The 22,197-nt window shown below is 47.4% G+C and overlaps 1 protein-coding gene across 8 annotated transcripts in view; it reads right to left on the minus strand.

Moving 5' to 3' along the window:
* Positions 1 to 95: 95 nt before the first annotated feature.
* Positions 96 to 22,197, minus strand: part of arhgef4 (Rho guanine nucleotide exchange factor (GEF) 4) — a 94,436-nt gene continuing 72,334 nt past the window's right edge. For 5 of the 8 annotated variants that reach the window (XM_031583474.1, XM_031583478.2, XM_031583476.2 and 2 more), the window contains 11 exons: positions 15,254 to 15,399; positions 8,741 to 8,920; positions 8,251 to 8,445; positions 7,823 to 8,002; positions 7,497 to 7,729; positions 7,053 to 7,182; positions 6,809 to 6,940; positions 6,077 to 6,320; positions 4,290 to 4,367; positions 2,493 to 3,690; positions 96 to 2,409 (listed from right to left, as the gene is read on the minus strand). In XM_031583474.1, the coding sequence (XP_031439334.1) occupies positions 3,533 to 3,690; positions 4,290 to 4,367; positions 6,077 to 6,320; positions 6,809 to 6,940; positions 7,053 to 7,182; positions 7,497 to 7,729; positions 7,823 to 8,002; positions 8,251 to 8,445; positions 8,741 to 8,920; positions 15,254 to 15,399 (1,676 nt within the window). In that variant the 3' untranslated portion in view covers positions 96 to 2,409; positions 2,493 to 3,532. Of the gene's footprint in view, positions 2,410 to 2,492; positions 3,691 to 4,289; positions 4,368 to 6,076; positions 6,321 to 6,808; positions 6,941 to 7,052; positions 7,183 to 7,496; positions 7,730 to 7,822; positions 8,003 to 8,250; positions 8,446 to 8,740; positions 8,921 to 10,898; positions 11,062 to 15,253; positions 15,400 to 15,581; positions 15,625 to 22,197 lie in introns of those variants that run through there. The other 3 variants (XM_031583479.1, XM_042710342.1, XM_031583480.2) reach the window with 3 other exon arrangements.

The raw sequence follows: 22,197 nt of genomic DNA on the forward strand, positions 1-22,197 counted from the left end.
TATAACTTTGTTGTCTTTCCATAAGATTATTCAAATATTAGGTGATACCAGCTCAGGCCCCCAGTTTAGGACAAAAAGTGAGAAAAACAAATCTCTTAAACACTTTAAATGGTTTTATTTCCCCATTATTTTTGAGTGCATATGTAAACAACCATACACATACAAATATTATGTACAAACACTCTTTTATCTCTGTTTTGTAATTTAAACAAACTATACTTACATTTTCACAAGTGCCAAACTCCACTCAGGGTACACTGCAACAGGCAGTAATTGGCATTCTCATACTTTTCAGTGTTTTTTTTTTTTTTGTATTTTGTTTTGTGTTTTTTCGCATTGTAGGTCAGTTACAGTCATGTATTAAGCAAAATAGCATTATTCGAATGTAGAAACAGGTAAACGATTACTTATAGGCTTAAAGAAGTAGATGATTTTAATCTCAAATGAGACAAAAATGTATGAGTTTAAAAAAAAAATGCCTTTACATGCTCGACGAATGACCACAGTAGAGATATTCTGAAGAAATGCTTTTCTCCAGTGGTTGGGGGTCTCACACCTTTTTGTGTAAAGATTCACTTAAATACCCTTTCAAGATCACTGCTCTACTGAACCAGAACCTTGAGATGAACTGTCCACACTCGACCATCAGAAAAAGGTTTCAGCACTAAAGCTTGTGTCTCTGACGGATCCAGTCTAGGTCTAAGGGGCTGGGGAGCGGGTCACACAAAACCGACTGAAAACCAGTTATACAACATGGCCGACCCATCAGGAAAAAATAGTAAAACGGAAAGAAGCAAACCATAAATGTATTCTCCACCAGGGGGCAGGATGCAGCCACAACAGAAGCAGCAGGTGACGTCAGTATAAAAAGGAAATGAAGGGGTATGGCTCTCAAATGGTTTCCACAAATGAAGTAATTTGTCCTGGGCAAATGGTTCCACAGACCCCTCTGTCGACTACAAGACCACAGGTAGAGGTGAACGTGATGCACAGAGGTAATGGTGTTGCACATTATTGACTTTACATTATTGATACACAAAGGAACGATGCAGACAGCTGGATTGAAGGACAGTGATGGATAGTGGGAACATTTGGAAACTAGCCTCTTGTGACAACAATAGAGGGGGAATCTTCCTGTTTGCAGCAGCAGGTGTGTCAGTGGGGAGTTTGGTAATTATAATCAGAGCCTTCTTTTGGATATTCACACCAGGTGCCATCATACACACACACACACAGACACACAGACACACAGACACACAGACACACAGAAACCTGTTCCTCACGTAGGCGGTCCTGTTTTTGGCTGCAATAGTGTTCCTAAGGGGAATGCAATCTATCAGAAAGGCTCACAGCTTATGAGGGAGGAAAAACAAGGACAGAGGGAAAAAAAGAACAACAAACAAAAAACTAATTTCTTCTGGGGCTTGCCTTTGTCTCTCAGTTTTGTCTGCACAGAAGGCCATGTCTGCCCCTTCAACACTCGCCTATACAGATTCGTAATCAGTGCTGGCGTGTCCTTCACAAGTCATCCTTTTCGAGCGCTTATGGGCATACTGAAAGAGAATCCATTGTGTCTTCCCCAAAAGAATCCACAAGCAGTTTCAGATTCAACCTATTCAAAAGATGTCATCCATTTTTTTTTGTACAAGCAGCATTTTAGTAGACTTGGAATAGTAGAGGGGGTGATTACAGAGAATATACAGACTAATTCATACGGTGCAATCCACTGCACTTACAAGAAAGAAGGATGGATGAAAACCCAAAATGATTTACATTGGTATTGTCTGGAACTGAGAATGGGGCATAGTCTGACTGGAAATGCAATAGTGTCGAGACTTGACTGTGTTAGCGCAGTGCTGATTAAAAATATATTCTGCTTCGCAAAGATCAGAGCATTAAACATGGTTACAGGCTGTCTTGAAGTCCACCTAACCTAGTTCCCATAAATTCTTCAAGAGTCTCTCTCCAATCGCATTGTCAAGAGCCAGCACAAAGCAGCAGTTACAGTTTTTTTTCTTTCTTGAAAAATCGTGTGTGTCTTTTTTTTGTCACAACAAACATAGTTTGATTTGTGGCGGCAACGGAGCGAGTATTCATCAGGGAGTCGGTGACGCTGGAGAAGAGACTTCTGTCTCCAGGGAAACGGAGGATCTATGAGGGGGAGCTGACGCAGACTGGAGGGCAGTGTGAAATACAGGCATTATACCTCCCCCAAAAAGATAAGCACTATCAGTATTCCAAAGCAGGCACATTCCTCTCTGGTATATGCAAAAGGTTGAGGAGAAAAAAAAACACTTGGGTCTTCAGACATTCGGGTATTACTCCCAGGCCGCTGCTGTTTTGTCATATTGAGCATGTTGTCCAGATAAAACACCGTCCATCCAGGCCATGTGTCCTCTTAGCCATGACCTAAGGGGAATGGAACTGTTAAATCACACATTTGCCTTTTAAAGAGATCTGTGTGTTCTGCAAGAAACTTGCATGAAAACTACCTTTTTTGTTTCTTTGCATTCAGCAGCACTAGGAAAAGCAGACACGGGCCAACGTTTGGGAGAGTCATGTTTGGATGACGCGCTTTGTTGAAAAGCAGTCCATGCATAGCTGTATGATCCGGGAGACACTTCAAAATGGCACTTCCAAAACGAAGTTATAATAATAATAGTAATAATAATAGTAATAGTAATAATAGGCAGAGGGCACTCAGAAAAAAAAGGCTAAAAGGAGGTGCAGATGAAAGAAGGAAATTCATACAGTGAGAAAGATGACGGGTTTGAATTGCACCAGCCATGAGTTCTCAGTTGAAGTATCATCTTTGGGTTCTACAGGCCGCCATTTAGATGGCTATCCTTGTGGCTAATTGAAATCAGATGGTATCAGACATGGTGCGACTGTTTCGGAACCGAAATAATTACACAGATCATGATGCCCCTTTGTTTAAACCTTTTTTTTTTCCATAGCCGACATAAGAACGAACTTAAATAAAAAAAATGCAAATGTTTCTGGCACTGCGAACAATTGGCAACTGTTGACACAAACAAAATAAACAAACAAACAAGCAGAAACCGTAAAAGTAAAGAAATGTTCGTCAGTCTGGTATCTTTCAAAGACAGGGCTGCTGTCGAATCCACACAAAGTCTGGCAGCCGTAGTAGTATTAGTAACCATCCATGCTGTTCATAGTTCAGAGTGGACCAACAATCTCTAGGGCAGTCTCCCAGAGTATACACACAGTCTATGTCCATGTCTGATTGTAACCAACCTATAAAGTGCTTTCTCAACAACAAAAAATGAAACATAATCATCATCTTCTTCATCACCAACACCGCCACCATTACTGTCATCTTCATCCTCGGTATCCTAGCAACAGTTGGTCATTTATTTGGAGGAATGACGTGGAAAGGACGAACGAAAACGAAACCCAAACGAAATGTAGCAAAACAGAAAGGAGGATAAAAGGTACGGTTTAAGTTCAGGCACGAGCTAAGTGAGCTCTCCGTTCTCTTTCGTTCTCCTTCTCGCTCTCCATCCTGACTTCACTTCTTGAAAGGCGTCAGTCTGCCGATGTTTTGCCAGAAGTTGGAGGTCTTGCGCTTGGGCTCGGCCAGCATGAAGACCTGCTGCTGGGGCACAGCGGAGGGCAGCGACGGGTGCTTCTGGCGCAGCAGGAAGTCGTAGTAGGGCCGGGTCACCGCTGCGGGCAGGGGAGGGTGGGAGGGAGGAGAGGGGCAGAGGGTTAGACAGCCACCATGCTGTGCATCTTTTTCAATGCTTTAATCCTGAAGCTCACACTGTTTAAACGAAGTTTGTATGTGTGCTTTAATCTTAAAGACGTCTATCTCTTATCACTCTCACAAATGGTTACATATACACACTGCCGCTGCCCAAACCAGTAGGTAGTTGGTTTCGATGAAGCGTGTTATGTAAACACAGACCTTGTCTCTGGCACTACACAAGAGCCTGGGACAGAGGACAGAAACTGAGCAACATGAGCTAGTTGAGAGCGCTTAATCTTGGGCTGGAGCAGAGAAAGCCCCAGAGCTGGCTCACAGAATGCCCTGGATCCTTCCTCGCTCCACTGGGCTCCCCTTTGGCACACTCTCGCCAGCGCAGCTCTTTTCACAGCCCAGCCGCTGGCAAAACTACTCTGCCACGTGGCTACATGCATGGCTGTGCTGAGAGATCAAGGACAGGGCGGCGGCAGGTAGTGGCCAGAAGGGCCATGTGTACTGGAGTCGACACTGATAAGGAAACATTGAGCGGTGAGGAAATGTTGGCATGCTTTGCTCTCACCTTTGGGTTTCCCAGAGGGATGGGTTTTGCAGGCATTCAACATGGCCTGCTTCTTCTGGACCTCAGTGATGGAGAAGCCTAGAATAAAATGGGGGAAGAATCAAAACCAAAGTCTCACTGAATTATACAGGATTGCCAGTACAACAAGTAACTCTTCTAACTATTCTTCTTTGTAAAACAAATGAGTCTACGCATCACGCACTACCCAATAGATGCAAAAACATTTCTTAATGAGCCATGGAAAATCTACATTGTTTAAAATATGATTGATTGCGGTCTTTGAAACCGACTCGTTGTCTGGCGCCTCTCACAGGCATCCACCAGCAGGAGGATGAGGAATGAGTCATCACCCAAAACATGGGGTGTTATTTTGTGCAAGGCAAACATCCCACAACGAAAGACTGCTTTCCTGCTTTCCAACAACAGCAACATGAACTGCCTTTCCTGGTTCTCAAACTGACAGGAACTAATGAGCAGAACCTTGGCTCCAGTCAGGTGGAATAGCCAGATATGCAGTTCCAGAGGAGGCAGTGGTGTAGTCTGCCCTGATCGGATCAGAGGTGGGAACGTGAACGGAACCCAAGCATCCCGCTTAGCCCGGCTACATCCAGATGGCACTGCCTCTGTACTGTGTCCTCAGAACCCCCCCTCTCCACCCCACTCCACCTCCACTCCCCCACCCCCACATGTGCACCCCAGGTCTGTCAGTGAGCTCAGCTTTACAGTCAAGCATGAGATGGATTTGTGGATGGCTGCCTGCTTATCTCCCAGATCAGGCATGTTAATCCATTTTGCTGCTGCCAATTACAAAATTCTCTGTCCGGCGGCCAAAAATGGGCATTTAAGTATTAACACGAGTGGATTTGGATCCGGCCAGGAGACAGGAGAATGAGCGGTCACGTTTTTACCAGGGCCTGATGTATGACCTATCCTAGGATACCTCTGGGAGAGGGGGCGACCGGCTCGTTTGCTTCACATGCCGAAGACGTGACGAACGATCTTATGAGCACTTCTAATTAACTTAAGTGTGTGTTCCCCTCTCTCTCTCTCCCCCTCCTCATCCCTCTCTCTCTCTCTTTCTCTCTGTCTCCTCCTCTCTTCTCCTCCAGTCTACCACTCTTTCTCTCTTGCTAGCTTTCAGACGTCTCCTTACTGAGTGCCCATCTAGGGGAAGGATTAGAGTGCACCGTAATGCCGGGGCAGTGCAGCTGAGGAAACTGCTAATGGGATGAGGTGGCTCTCTGTGTGTGTGGAAGCAGAGGCCTAGAAAGCAAGGGGAGCTGCACTCCATCATGGCAGACGGGGGCCTGGAACTGGGCTGCCCAGCACAGACCAAGAGGAGGGGAGTTCTCTCTCTCTGCACTATGCAGACATTTGAAACACTTAAACAGACAGTTGTTAAGCATCCATATGATACAACATTTTGTTTGGGTAAACCCCAGCATTAGGGTGTACGTTTAGGATTCATCTGGTGGTTTACTGCGCTGGAACCGCCACAGATGTTTAAACTAGTATAAATGAAATGCTGGTATGCAGACAGTATATAGTTTTTGAAAACAAACAATTCACGCATACACCTGCCTCAACTGGAAGTCCAGCTGCACAAGGACTGAATTGCGTTCATTTAGCAGATGCTTTTTATCCAGGCCAACGTAGAGTACAGGAGAGACATGCATTTCATCGCTATACACGCTTCCCTGTGAGTCGAACCCATTACCTTAATGCTATTAGCGCCACTGATCAAGCTCAGCCACAGGCCTACACTGACACAGGGACTGGAGGCTCACCTGTCTCCCGGTCGTGCTGCACCTGAGTGCGCTCGTCAGTGAAGGCGCGTAGCCACCGCTGCTTCTGCTCGGGCTTCTTGGCACACAGCAAGTGGACCTCGTCCCCCGTGGGCGAGCGCAGCTTCAGGGCATTCTTCACGCTCACGTTGAAGTCCTTGTCCTTCCCGTCCTCCACGTCCACCACCTCCATCTGGTCCATGTCCATCCGACCCTTGTAGTAAAGCATGTCCCTTCGTAGGAGGTCCTATAGGGCAAGAGGATGAAAAGCATCATGGGTTAGACTCTGGTCATCTTAAAAAATGAGGTGCTTGAAGAATGGGTCTGATTTAGTTTGAATATGATCACATGATGAAACTCATTGAAATGGACATGCTAATGGGAAAATGGGCTAATTAGAGAGACAAATATGCCTGCAGGCCCTTGAGTGAAAATTTTTAAACTGCTGATAGCAATCTTGACCAGCACCACACTCTGTGTTATGTCTGTTAAGCACATGCCACTAGGCAGTGCTGTAAACTATGGATGGATAAATCTGAAATGCTAACAGCTAAATAGTCAAGGGTAATGGATGGGCTGCCTTCCTGGCTAAAAAGGTCGCTTACAGTCACTTGAAGTGCCTGATTCTAAGGATAGAGGGAACAGCACTTACATGGACATTCATTTACATTCATAAGTCTCAAGAGAGGAAAGCGTTTCGGTCCCTAAATGGCGAGCAAATTCATGGCATCTCACCTTCTTGCAGTAGACCATCTGATGATCAAACAGGAAAAACATGCGCTGCTGGCTCTTTCCCTGTGGCTGGGACATCTTAGTCAGCTCCCCTGAGAAGATCAGATCCGAACTTCTAGTGAGGACATCTTCACCCTGAGGGGACACACACACACACACAACACATCATTATTGATGGTCCTAAGAAGGCAAAATAAGAATAATTATTCTGATCATTCTTGACATCCCACACTGCTTTGTGCTTTACCTCCCAGTCTTCTATGGAACTCTGCCACTGGGCGATTTTGTCCACGTTCTCCAGTCGCCGTTTTCTCTCATTAATCAGTCTGGCCACGTTCTTCATGGCATTCAGGGCAGCCTCCACATCCGTATAGTCCCTATTACAATTCAAGGGCCAAAAGGTAAAGCACATATTTACTCTCCCTTATTGGAATATACTTAAATTACGATTTCAGAGTTTGTGCAGCTTTCTACTTATATTTTATGATTGCTTTACGAACAAAACAGTACAAAGTGAACTGTCTGAATGTTTGGCTAAGCTAACTAGCATTGTCTATCGCAGACACTAGACAGACAAGAACAGAAAAAGCTACTCTGGCAATATATTATTTTAAATCATTGCAACATGGCCCACAGCCCTTGCCAATCTTGTAATTTCTTGCCAATCTTGTCGTTTGTGTGGGTGAAGTACCTGTGCTGAGGGTTGGTATATTTCAGCAGCTCAGCCAGCTGCAGTGGGTACTTGCAGATCTTCTGCACGGGCGTGAGCAGGAAGCCGTCCAGAGAGATGTCAATCATCTTCTGGAGCAGGCGACACGCCTCGAAGAAGAACACGTACTTGTTGACCTTCATGAGCTTGGAGAGCTGGAGGCAGGCGTTGGGGTGGTTGTTGCAGTACTCCGAATAGATCTGGAAATCTGTTTGCTGGAAGTGGACAGGGTACATTTGTGTAAGAAATGGTTTATAAGTAACAGGATGGTAATAAATGTTTAATATCGAGTCGGGCCTGGCGCTTACATGCTCGAGGAAACATGTGCCGATCTCACTGAGGTGGGGTTCTTCTTTGTTGAACTTTTTCTCCAGGCCCTTGAGGAACTTCTTGTGAAACCTGTAAATCTCCTCGATGTTACCAAATATGGCCCGGAGCTGATCCTCTGAGAACATGTCGGTTCTCTTACGGCACTGTTTGATGTAGCCCTATAGGGGGAGGTGGGCAAAGAACCATACTTTCAATTCCACAGTCCAGCAGACATGACATTTTTGGCTTTGGTGAAATAAAGTAGCGTTGTTCGAGTGTATCTCCAGTAATCCCCACAACTGGGGTTGCAGCACTTACCATCCCAATGCAAAGGGACCAATCGACTGTTCTAACTTGTAACTGCACAAGACTATGCCAGTAGTCACATCAAAACACCTGCAGACAGGTTAAACAGATAGAAACAAACCTCGCAGATGTCCTTCAGGTGTTTGATGTAGTCGCGCTCCGTGCTCATGATCTCGTTGATGACGTTGGTCCTCATCTGCTCCTTGCAGGGCAGGCCGGGCCCCAGCAGCAGGCCCACCCCCTGGCCCTCCTCCTCGCGCGCCTCCTCCAGCTGGGCTAGGTACTCCTCCATGGGCTCATCCTGGTTCACACGCAACTGCAGGGGGGGAGGGAGCGTGGGGAGACGGCACAATCCGGTCAGCTGGAGAATATACTCCAGATACTATGCATATATGTATGACTGACTTCCATGTTCTGGCCATTATGGCAGTGAAAGCATGGGTCCATTTGGCATCGCTCAACCTAGTAATAGGCCTATATATATCGCTATGAAATTTCTAATGAAATATGTGTAGGCTTTAGATTGCTGCTAAATATAAAGACAATACAAGTAAGCATGCGAGTAGCATCCTTGGTGTCAAAGGTCATTGGGAGGCACTGGCGGTTCTCACCCGAACAAAGCTGGCGGGGAACCAGCCCTCGCTGTCCAGGATGCGGCCCCACCACCACTCCTTGTTGGTGGCATCTACCACTTCGATGACGTCACCGGCTTTGAAGCCCAGCTCCTGGTCGTCCATGGTGACATGGTCCCACAGCGCCTCGGCGAAGACCACACTGCCATCGCTGATCAGCTGTGAGACAACAGGCGATGACGTTAAGTGGAGAGCACTTTCAATTCACTACTTTAAAATATCAGATTTCAATATTTCGGCAAGCGTCCTGCACAAGCACCTCGAGACAACACTCGCTATTAGTGATGCCATACAAATAGAATGCATTGCGCAGGATTGGACGGCAGAAACAAACGATAGCTTATTCTGGAGGACGATCATTCCAGATGGGGCCTGTGCACAGCCAGCAGATGAGATGGCAAAGAAACTGCTGGCCGATGCACTACAAACGCAATCTCCATAAAATGTGGAATTCCTTTTCCCGCTTGCTATTCTCCCGACTCATCAGCTCAACCTTGAAGCCGGTTGGCCTCCAGTGAGACCATCGCAGGAGTAAATTACAAAAGCGGACTTTGAGGTACTGTCGGCAAAATGCACTCTGCTATGCCACCCAGGGCCTCTTCTCATCCCTGACACACACACACACACACACACACACACACACACACACACACACACACACACACACACACACTCCCAATGCACACTTTTACTCTTTCACACTGTCTCTTGTTGTGCTTTTTATGGAGAGAGAAAAGCACTCCCCCCCCCCCTCTCAACCGCACGTACTATGCATCGTCCGCTGCCAGCCCAGTCTCGCTGCCATCGATCCATCACTGCAAAAGAGGGGGACTGTAGGCCTGTTGCTAGGCGACACACCCACAAGATCTCGCCTTTCCACTGCATCCCTTCTCCTGATCTTACCACCATTGTGTGTCCAATAACCAGAACGTAATCCTCCTCGAACGTGACCTGCTCAGAAACGCTGCCTGCTTTTGAATGTGAACGCAGGAGAGGATGATACCGATAACGTCATCTCAAGACCAGAGATCTGCTTCTACTACCACACTTCAAAGGAAGCTTCAAGTAGATGGGGTGGCCATTGTAAGTCACATTCTGTAAATACAGTGAATTCATAATTATAGTAATTGGGTGGAGAAAGGGTACAGGAGTGGTCTGTGATTGGTCATCTGCGCCTTAATGATCAGGCTTGACTCAAAGCTCATCCATCAAACGAGAACAGAAACAAGGCCGCCAGTTCTCCAACTCCCTTTGCCACAGACACACAGGGCAGAGCAGTGTGTGTGTGTGTGTGCGTTAATCCAGATCGGAGCACAGTTAGCCCTGACAAACTGGTAAAAGCTAATGAACAAACTAACTTACCCCTGATGATCGGGACATGAAAACCCACTGACCTGGCAGGGATCATTATCCCAGTAATCCAGACCCAGCTGAACACTACCACTCCATGCACTTCTAACCTCCTAAAAACCTCATGCCTCCAGCCCCCTGGGGCCCCAAAACACATCTGTGGCCCTTCAGGAGCACCTGAGCACACAGCAGAGCCACGACGTTCAATATCAAATCTCAACATCAAACCCTAAATCAAACATCAGCGGTCTGTGAGAGTCAAGTCTTAAATGTTATTAAAATTAAAATCACTGACTGTCAGTGTCTGGGTTTGTATTAAGCAAGCTTTAAATAATGGTGTGCACATGAAAGGGTTGGAGATGTTAATGGTGCTACTCTACTCAATGGAAACAAGCAGCCAAGAATGTTCCTAAACATGCCGAAAAGCACTCACACCACAAAATACAGTGAGGCTTCAAAAATAAATTCTGATCCTAATATTGACTGCTAAGACAGACACATTTTGTGAGCTAATGCTAATTATCTAAGCTTTCAAGTGCACACAAGAGGAGGCCAGACCTACATTGCTTGAATGTCAAAATGCTGAAAACACAGTGTGCTAATGCTAGCATTTCAAATTCCCCTACGGTCTAGCCAACCATACAAACATACGCACACATGGATGCACACAGATGCAGAAAATAGAAACGCCACAGTTATAAATAATAGTGCACTACCCTCTCCCTCTTCCCTTTCTTGTTCTTAGCAATCCTCGGTGTTGTTGTGAGATGGCCGAATGTTACATTACCTGGACTCCTGCTGCGAGCACATCCCAGACACCCATCCATATAAGAGCAGCTCCCCGTGATGCTCCTCTCCCCTCCTCCGTCCCTCTCCTCCTGTACTTCTCTTGCTCCTCGTCAGCTCCTCAGCCTTCGTAAAACTAAACTCACTCTCCTTTTGCCACCCAACCCCCCCCCCTCCCTCCTCCCCCCAACCCACTTACCCCACCCCTCCCGCTGTGCTACCCCCTCTCCTGTCCTCTACCCCTTCCAACACCCCCCTTGCCCAACCGGCCCCCGGACCCCAGGCACTCTACTGGAAGGCCAGCAGGAACATGAGCACCACGTTGATGATGATGAGGAGCATCATGATGATGAAGACCACCACCCGTTGGGTTTCGGGGTGCATGTTGCAACGCAGCAGCATGTCGAATAAGCCCCCCCGCTGCCGACTACGGTGAGCGCTGCGAGCCATCGGTGGCCTCCCCCCTCCGACGCCCAGCTATCCTCTCCTGCTCCGCGGCCCCGGCCGAGCCCCTGTTTCCGCTCCTTTTTCTGTTCCCTCTCACTCTCTCTTCCGCTGTGTTCTTTCTGTTGCCCCTTCACTCCCTCACGCAAATGTCAGCCCTCTCTCCTCCCGCTACTTCCTGGTCTTCCGTATTCTCTTTCTGCTTTTCCTCCCTTTCTCTCTCTCTCTCTCTCTCTCTCTCTCTCTCTCTCTCTCTCCTGTGTTAGTCAGGAGGCTGAAGGAATCAGAATCTCCTTGATTCTACCTCTCATTTCTCTCTTCACGCTCCCCCCTTCTGTGCTTACTCTCCTTTTTTTCTCGTCAGCCTTTCCCTCCTCCTCCTCCTCTTCCTCCACCACCACCACCTCCACTGCCTCCTCCTCTTCTGCTTGCTCGCTGGATGGCTGCTGCTGAGTGGTGCGCACACAGGATGGATGCTAGCTGCGTCGCCTCTGATAGAGGTCCATGACAGCTTTCCTCCCCCCTTTCTCCCTCTCACCTCTCCGTAAACACACTGACGCTTCCCCCCAAAAAAAAAAAAAAAAAAAAAAAAAGCACACACTGCTTAGTGCTGCTTCAAGCTAGCCTGGCAAAAGCATTCACCTAACTCTGGGAGCTGCTCTCTTTCTCTCTCTCTCTCTCACACGCTCTCGCTCCCTTTGCCTTTCTCTCCCTCTTTCTCTGTCTCTTTCACTCACCCCCCCCTCCCCCCCTTCCTCCCGCTAGCAACCAATCGGCTGGCTGAAACCGGCACCGTATCCTGGAAACCGGAATGGCTGAGGCAGGCCTTAGCAACCCAGGGGAGGGCGGGGGATGGGGGCGGAGGGAACAGGAGGATGGATGGAGAATAATGGAGTGAGTGAGCAGGACTGAGAGAGAGAGGAGGAAGGGGGGGATAAAGGAGGGGGACGGAGATGGAGACGTAGAAAATAGACCTGTCGAAAAGACAGAGCACGGGAGATAAAAATTTGAAAGATGGAAGTGCGAGAGGAAGAGAAGGAAGGGGGAGTGGATAGGAGGGGAAATAGAGAGGGTGTTTGCTGAGGGGAGGGGGGGGGGGGGTGCAGCCATCTCAGAGCACTGACAAGAGCTGAACGTTCATTAGCCACATCAGCTGATCTCTCTCCTCCCTCTAAGAGTTCCCAATCTGTTCTGCATTAAAACAGGAAACAGGGGGAAATATGTCAACACTAGAGCGCGCTCCCGATTACACAAGCGCCCGATTTAGAGCGCAAACACGCAACGCGTTGTCTGGCCGAGCCGAGGCCCCGGGCATCTTCCGCTGGATGACCTGATTTCGCAGAGGATCGTGCACAGGTGCACTAAAGCCCAGAATGCCACTCAGGAATACAAACCAGAGCTTAATTATTCACTAGCTTCAGCACCCTGGTGTCCATCTGAACGCACAGATGGCTGCTTCTCCGCGGAGCACTGAGGGACTGGAAGTGCCTAAGAGCCTGTGTATGGTCATTTGAATTTGCACACAGCCTTAGGTTTTCCATCCTCTCATGTCGTTATTCCGCCGCATTGCTGCTTTACACTTTGACCCACTTGCTAAATAACACCGTTCACTCTCACTGCACATAGCACATGTTCATATTAAATGCTAACAATAAGAAAACATTTGTTAGCAAATGTGTTTAGTCAGATATCAGCTAGCATTGGTAAAGGAAACATTACTGAAACAGCAGTATTTGACAACACAATATTACGTTAGTGTGTATGCTAAATGCTATGAGATGGGAAGGGATGGCTTCTGCTAAAACAAATGCTAACTGACCTGAAACACATTGTTCAACTAAGTACAGTGGCTAACTCTGCAGCTGACTGACACAGCACAGGGTACCCTTTGGACTAAACACATTTAGAAATAATGTGCTTTTGAAACATGCCTAGGCATGTAGCTAGGCTACTTTTGTTTCTCCAGTTATCAAATATAACAGAACAATGTGCAGAGGAATCAAATGAGCTGCATTCTTATTAAGCAATGTCAACTATATTTGAACTGGTTGCTGCATTATGCAGTGTGCTATGAGAAATGTATCTATGCTTGCTAGTCAACTAGCTCCTGTAAGTAGTAACTGATTTGTAGTGGTCTTGAAGGAATAACAACATCATGACCTAATGAACACAGGCAAGTGTTAGGGTTCCACTGGCTTTCAGTTTACAACATCATGACCTAATGAACACAGGCAAGTGTTAGGGTTCCACTGGCTTTCACAGTTTACTTTCACAGGTCGCTTCTTTTACATCTCAGTAGGCAAATGGCTGTGAACCAATGAGAGCATTACATGCTGGCAGGATAACATTTCCTTCGCTAATGCCCTGAAGCAGTTGAACATATACCGCCTAGTGTTTACAGATGAAATCATCCGGTATATCAAGATGCTTCGATAGTCTATCTATCTATTTATTCTAAATATCCATAACAATTACACTGGGGATGCATTCAAATATAAACCTCTGATAATCAATAATTTAAATGCCTTCAAAGGCCTTTCAGCATTTCCAATGTAATTCCATTACATGCTCCAACAGCAGGACATCACATATCTATCCTATACTCACATATCTAGATTACATATATATGCTACATCAGCCCTATCTAGATCTTATTGATCTGCAAGACTTTGAAGATGAAACCATATAATCAGTCAGAGTCTGGTTTTGGCTAGATGTCCCTGTGTTGTGTTTCCAAACAGGCTGACCCTGCCTGTGTCTCCCTCGTTGAGCTTTCCTCCTCAGCACTGTCAACACCTCGTCTAACAGCTTCATTATTCTGCCCCCAACCAGCCCACTGGAGAAATACATACTGATAACAACGCAAACAAATCAATTCATTCCCCTCCTCGGGGAACACACACACACACACTCACACACACACACACACACACACACACACACTCCATTTAAGCATAAACAAGGTCTGTTCATATCCCTCCTCCTCAAGGAACACAAATACACACACACACACACAAACACTCGATGAGCATAAACAGGGTCTGTGCAACTCCTCAGGGAACACAAATACATACACGCACACATTCATGCACACAAATACATACACACACACTCCATACAAGCACAAACCAGATTTGGAGTATTGAATAAATTCTGCTCAAAGCCTCCTTTAATTGTTTCCCCACCTGGTGGCTTTCCGTAATCTGTCCCACTGATTTGACGTGTGGCTTTAGAGAAGATAAGGGTGGGGGACCCTCTCAGCCAATCAGTAGCCAGAGATGCCGCTCTGTCTTACCGGAATTCAAACCGTGTGCTCCCAGCATGCTTTGGGAGATCTTATTTAGCTCGTTGACAAGCACCGCGGGCCAGCGTGGTGCCACTCTGATACTTCTGTGCTGCGGCATTTCAATCTGTCCCCAGAAATGCCTTCCTACCAATCTCTTTAGTGCACCAAAGGCGTACGTGTGTGCAACATGCTAAATACCACAGAGACAACAATGCAGTCGTACACAGAGGAAACAACCGCTTACAGAGCTGCAGTGATCATGCACAGGGGGAGCTGCCTAGAACAGTGATAAATCATCACACCTTGAGACCACACACACACACACACACACACACACACACACACACACACACACACTGTTCTGTAATAGAGCATGTGGTCGGGAGAGATTGAGTGCTGCAGCACTGTAGGTGAGGTTAACCAATGGAGTAAGGCAGACGGTAGGTAGAGGTGAAATACATCAAGAGAGGTAGAGGGTGATAAAGGGAGAGGGAGGTGGAGGGTGATAAAGAGAGAGAGAGGGATCCATACAGAAAGGACAAAGGAGAAGAGAGAATGTCAGAGGGAGGCATGACAGAGAGAGAGAGTGAGAGAGCAGAACAAAGAAACAGAATGAAAGAATGTACCTCGTTTATGGCCAGCTGCTCTCCACCTCCTCCGGAATGGCCAAATCGATGGCCAGAGCTGTGGAAGTCCTCAAACAGGTCCTCCTCGCTGCCCCCTTCATGCCCATACGCGGCCTTCTCTGAAGCGCCGTCCGGCACAATCACTGCTGAGGGAGCGAAAGGCAAAGGAGACAGAGGGAGAGAGAGAGAGAGAGAGAGAGAGAGAGAGAGAGAAATAAGAAGAGACAAAATGGAGAATCAGATTCTGTGTTCCTCTTTGCACTGACACTGAGGAACCAAACCCCTCCCCTGTGGATCAAACATGCTGTCTTGAGTATTTGGGACAAACCACAAAACCTTCGACAGAAATTATCCATTCAACCCCCTTCTTTTCCACGCCAGTGGGCCTGACTCGAGATGTTCTGCATGACTCAGAGTCTGATTAAGCCAGTCTCTGTGCTCCAGTATGTGAGAAAAAAAAACGATCCAGATTAGTGGCATGTTAAGGAGGCCTGGCAGTGGGACAGTCCCCCCTGATCCCCCCTCTCTCTTGCTGGGGTAACACGCCGCCCCCGCCCCCGCGCCCGCGCCCCTCACCTCCTCGCTGTCCCGGTTCTGCCAGCCGGGCTGTCAATCATCAGCATGACTCACAGCGCCACCCATGACCTCATCTAATCCAAAATAAAAATAACAACAACAACAAACTCTCCCCCCGCAGGGGGCACACCAGGCCAGCGAGCTGAGCTCCCAGCGGTAAACCCAAACTCTGCGGGCTCTCGCAAGGACAAAAATACGCAGGACAAAAAACGGTCCAGACAAGCCCAGTGCTGGGAAACTGAGTCCTACAGTATGCAAAAGACACAAGTATCATAGTTAAAAAGGGGCCTCAGTCTTGACCCACTTTTCTGACATTAGTCATATATTTGAAAGTAATTACAGTACGGCTTTCTGAGGGCTCCGAAGGCATGGCAGGGTTTATAGAGGAGTGGAGAGAAGATGATATCCAGGCCTGCTGATGAGTTGTGATGTGCCCTGGAGGAGCACTGATGCCAGGTTAGGAGAGTTAGAGGTCAGGCTGGGACTGCAGATAAGACGTGACTGTCACATAAGATTACCATGAAGTGCATAACAAACAGGTCGACACACTTAGACTGTGTGCAGGTAGAATGCCTAAAATGGACACATACCCAAGTACATACACAAACATTAGGGCACACTTCTTACCCTTCCTTGCAATATAATAATTCAAACCAGTCTCCAAACTGACAACAAGATGCATATATTTATGCCACACACACACACACACACAATGTATGCCTTCACAGTGGCACAAGACCCCTGCTTTCTCTGCATATGGATACCTGCCACAGGAACTAAAAATACTCCCTGTCTCATCTAATCTCTGATACTGCAGGCCCTGCAAACAGCTGTTGCTGCGGCAGAGTTTCCGTGGTGACAAATCACCGTGGAGACACGAGCGAGTTGTGCATAATGAGGGACCGCGGCACATACAGCGCACAAACTCCCCCGGAGTGGTGAAGGAGGGGGATTGATTCTACAGATCAGCTGCCCATTAAAATACGACATGATGCCAGGAGCACAGAGGCTCTTTCAGATGCCATTCTGTTGCAACCCACATCGCCCCAGCCGCCTTCTATTAACAGAAACACACCAGGAAAATGCACCTGCTTGCACAAAGGCAAAAACAATAGAATATATCATATCCTGCATTTCACAATTCCTTTTAGATTTTTTTCAAGGGGAGATTGGAGCACAAATACCTATTTAGCATCTATTTGACCTACACCATCACTATACTTTGATTTAATATCAGAGTAATATCAGAGATATTTACAGTGGAGTGATACATGGTGGTGGGGGAAATCCAAAACAGGGCATGACTGTGCATTTCTCTCTGCTCTCTGTTTTTACTGCTGCGTATTGAGTGTGATTGCAGTCTCTCTCCTCTGGGGGGCGCCCTTGCCCAGAGAGATGGACCAGCACCAGCTGTGTGTGTGTGTGTTGACGCAGTAAGGAGGTGGGATGGCTGGCGCCCAGGTATATTGAGTGGCCGTTTATTTATGTGTGGTTATAAAATGGAAGGCAGAAAATTTCCCACGGCGCCGCCTCATCTCGAAGGCGAAAAGCCTCTAAATGCTCCCCCTGGGCTCTTCCTCAAACTTGGCATCGCCAGGGGGACAGGTAAACAAACACGGGCCGTGCCAATTGCACCACCTCCCATATTATCAATATCGCTCGTTCCCGCAGTGTTAATTCAGTCTCTCACACATCATTAGTAATGTGTGTTAACACAAATATACACCAAAAAAAAACACCTTTCATTCACACAGAAGCGAGAGAAGGGTGATATTGGTAATTTTTAGGAGATCTTAGTCATCTTGCTTGAGAGGAGTGACTGAACATGAAAAGAATAGCCTGCCTCCTTGACAACAATTCTATTTTTCCCCGCCCTCGTGTTTTTTTCTCTCCTTGGGAAATCAGCGTGTCACCGAGTTGATGCCTGATTGCGTTTGTTATTAGCGAGACTACAGTCACCACGACGACAGCCATTTCCAAACCCCCAGAGAGAAAGAAGAAAAAGGCGGGAGAGGAGATCTGACCCTTCAACAGAATGAGTCCTTTCATGGGAACTCAGACAGACGGAGTCGTCCGGGGTGTCAATCGGGTTAGATAGCAGAGAGACTTAAAAGCCCCCACCGTTAGCCTGAGTGACAGGCAGACAGCTCAGGGACACCTCCTGCCCTTGGACACACACACTAGAGAGAGTGTGACTGTATGTGTGCAGGTGTGTGTGTGTGTGTGTATGTTGGTGGATGTATTTACATTTGTGTCAGTATGCATGAGAAGTGGCATGTTGGTCAACACATGTGATGGTGTGACTATGTGAGTTTGTATTTGTCTTGTCAGCGTTGGTGCATGTATGTGTCTCTGTGTGTTTACATGTCAGCATTTATGGGTGCGAGTGAACTGCTGTGTGTGTATGTGCGTGTATGTATGTGTGTGTGTGTGTGTGTGTGTGTGTGTGTGTGTGTGTGTGTGTGTGGGTGTGAGACTGAGGGCAATCATCCAGAGCCTCTCAATGTGGGTTAGTGTTATTAGTAATCAGAGAGAGAAAGAGAGGGATACAGAGAGAGAGAGAGAAGGAGAGGGTTGGAATTCACTGAGGCATTCATTTTCATCCGTGTGTATTTGTGTGAATGTGTGTGTGTGTGTGTGTGTGTGTGTGTCTGTACATGTGAGAAGCACTCCAGGCAGAGGGGTTACATTTTCATTACTCTCTCTCTGTGTGTGTGTGTGTGTGTGTGTACATGTGTGAGGCTGGCGCTGGGGTGGCACGTGCCCGCTGATGCCCGTGTGAGTTCCTGACCAACTTGGCTTGTAAAGCAGGGCAGGAGTGGAACGGGGAGGAGGGGCAGGGAATCAGAGCAGCAGGGCACGAGAATGCCCCATCCCACTGCTAAGAAGGAGAGGAAAAGAGGAAAACTTCCTCTCTCTCACTCTCACTCTTTCTCTCTCTCTCTTTCCCTCTCTTCCTCTCTCTCACTCTCTCTCTTTCCCTCTCTCTCTCACTCTCTCTCTTTCCCTCTTTTCCTCCCTCTCCCTCTCTCTCTCCTAGTTCTCCTGACACATAAGAACAGCCAAACTCTGAATGAGACCTTGGAGTAAAAGACATAAAAAAGAGAGCTAAAGTGAGGGATAATGAACTCCATGCATGCACGCACACGCACACACACACACTCTTAGGGGATGAGGATAATTCTCATTTACAGAGAGTGAATGAGCACAGACTCCAGTCTCCAGTCTTTTTCATTCACACCGGTGATGTGTTACCCTATCATGGGAGTGTAACTGAGTGTTATCATAGAATGGCTTAGATGCCATCACTGGCAAATGCAAATCTATTCCAAAATCTAGACAGCCCTGCAGGCACGCCCCATGGTTAATCAATGGTGTATCGAGGTCATATTTAATTTACATTAATCACTGATTCACTGACTTACTACTGATTGTGTATTTAACTGGCACAAGGTTATTACCAGAAACCCCACTGTAAAAGCTAATGAACGACACAAACACAACAACTCAAGAGCGATTTTACATTCAACTCATGTCATCCGCTCACGTCATGTCAATGGCACTTGTCAATGCGAGGGGCAGACTGATATATATTGACTGGTCATTTCAGGCTGTGGGTGCAGCATGTATGGGGGAGAGGGTGAAGTAGGGGGTAAGGACAGAAAAAGCTGCCCAGCATGACGAGAGAGAGGAGAGAGGAGAGGTGACACCTCCTCACGTGGCTCTGCTTTTATGGGAGCGATGGGGAGTCACAGTCTCACATTGACAGAGAGCGAAAGATGGAGGGAGCGAGGGAGGGAGAGAGAGTAGAGAGTCCCCCTTCAGGCAGTCATACTTCCATCACTCGCTAAGCTGGGAAATGGACCCAGGGAGCGACAGAGCAGAAATAACGAGAGAGAGAGAGAGAGAGAGAGAGAAGAGTGAAATCTTCTTGTGAGCTCATCCCCTCATGCCTCTTCGTGTTCCTGTCTTTCTTGCTCTGCCTCTTTCTTTCTTTCTCTCTCTCTCTCTCTCTCTGGCTGTGCAGTGTTCTCGCTTTCTCTCACGCTCTTTCGAAGGCCCCCTACTTGTGCATCTTTGCCCCCCTGGGGGGATTGTGCAGAAAGGGGGGGGCAATCATAAGAGAGGGGATGGTGTGTCTCTGTGTGTGTATGTGCATGCTGTGTGTGTATGTGCATGCAGTGTGTGTATGTGCATGCTGTGTGTGTATGTGCATGCTGTGTGTGTATGTGCATGCTGTGTGTGTATGCATATGTGTGCCTAGTGGTTTGATATTGGATTAAGGCTGATATCATCCTGACTAACATCCATTATCAAACTCTAAACAGTTGCTCTTAACACCACAACTGCCTCAGGTGATGACATTATTCTTTCATCAAACCTGAGGTAATAGTATGGGACAATAGCAGCGGAAGATATTACTAATACAATAAGACAATCTGTTGACATATGAACTCCATCCAGTGTCATAAAATTGCTTTTCCTTTGCACACGACCCCACACAGGATGTCTAAAGCCATTAAGCCTGAATGGGATGGGTCATTTTTCTTGCCCCACTTTCCTTTTCTCTTTTTGGATTTTCCGCTCTCTAAGGATGGCTGGATGAAAGGTGTTTAATGGATGTGTCAGGGGGGCACGGCGTGGCATTGGCCTGGCACCCTGTCACCTTGATGGGAGCTGACGGAATGGAGCCGGGCGTGGTGCCAACCTCCGTGCCAGGTCAGGGAGGTGAGTCTGTCACCAAACACAAGCTCCACCTGACACACTCTGAACTCAGAACGCCTTCTATCCCTCTCCCTTTTCTCTCTTCTCATCCTCACACAAACACACACACACACACACACACACACACAGACACACACACACACACACACACACACACACACACACACACACACACACACACACACACACACTTCTCTCTCGCGCACACAAACTCTACAGAAGACATATATTTGACTTTCTCTCTGCAGTTCCCAAGTCTGTGTATAAGGAGGGAGATAGCTTAAACATCAGAGACCTATCTTAAACAGCAATAGGCACAGATACACCCTCTACTAAGTGACCTCTGTGATACTGGCATCCTCCCGGGAGAGGCTTTTTAGTGCATCTCTGTGTGGTAATGCAGGCCGGCTGACTTCCTGTGGACCGCAGGGTGTCCGACTCCAATCTCAAATGGAAGCTTCCGAGTTGGGCCCCTGACCTCAGTCCAGCCAAACAGGGTTATGGACGAGACATTCAATTACATTAATGGGGTTTGGGAGGAGCAAGTGGAGTGAAGGCCACTCTTGCAAGCGCAGTGTAGTAATGAAAACGAGAGAAAAAAACAGGATGTAGAGAGACGTTCGTTTTCAGTTCATCGCTATGGATACGCAGGCAAGGAACCACCCACACGGCAGTCATTTAATATGCACTTGACTCAGGTGATGATGTGAAACTCAAGACCGCGTCTTGAGACTGGAGCAGAGGAACATGACCGTGCAGGACACAGGAATTTCAACTGCACAATGACTACACAAAAAACATCTCTTGCCATCACACACACACACAAAATGGACGTTAGACAGCAACCATAAACATAACCACTGCACAGACATAAATCGATTTAGGCATAACATTTAGAAGGCAACCTTTCAATTATGGAGTGTAAGCACAAACATGTTTCAATATGGATGCACGCATACACACACACACACACACACACACACACACACACACACACACACACACACACACACACACACACACACACACACACACACACACACACACAGCTGGCAGAGCTCCTCGCAAGCATTTGTGGGGTGGGAAAGGTTGCAGCACACAGAGCAGCAAAGGAAAACAAAGCAGAGGCAGCAAACATGGACGTCACAGACTGGGTGGCTGTTCCAGTGGAACATGGCGCTTTGGGCAGAGTGCCCCCACCACCTCCCTCTCTCCCTCCCTCTCTCCCTGCCCACCGTGTCTGACTCCACCAGGCTGGACACACTCTGGCTGGCTCCGTCTGAGACGTGACGCGCCTCCCTCACTCCCTCTGTCTCGCTCACTCACTCTCACACACCCACACATACTCTCTCTCTCTCTCTCTCTCTCTCTCACACACACACACACACACACACACACACACACACACACACACACACACACACACACACACACACACACACACACACACACACAGACACACACCCACACATTATTCTCTCTCTCTCGTACATTTCCACTTCTCCCTCATCTGCCTCAATTGACTTTCTTGCTATTTCTCCCATCCCTGTTCATCACCCCCCCCCCCCAGTGTCTCTCACTTCCCCCATTTGTCATTTATTTCTCATTCTCTCCCGTTCTCTCTCAGGGGAGCATGTCACCGT

This window comes from Clupea harengus, chromosome 17, assembly GCF_900700415.2.
Source record: "Clupea harengus chromosome 17, Ch_v2.0.2, whole genome shotgun sequence".
NCBI lineage: Eukaryota > Metazoa > Chordata > Actinopteri > Clupeiformes > Clupeidae > Clupea > Clupea harengus.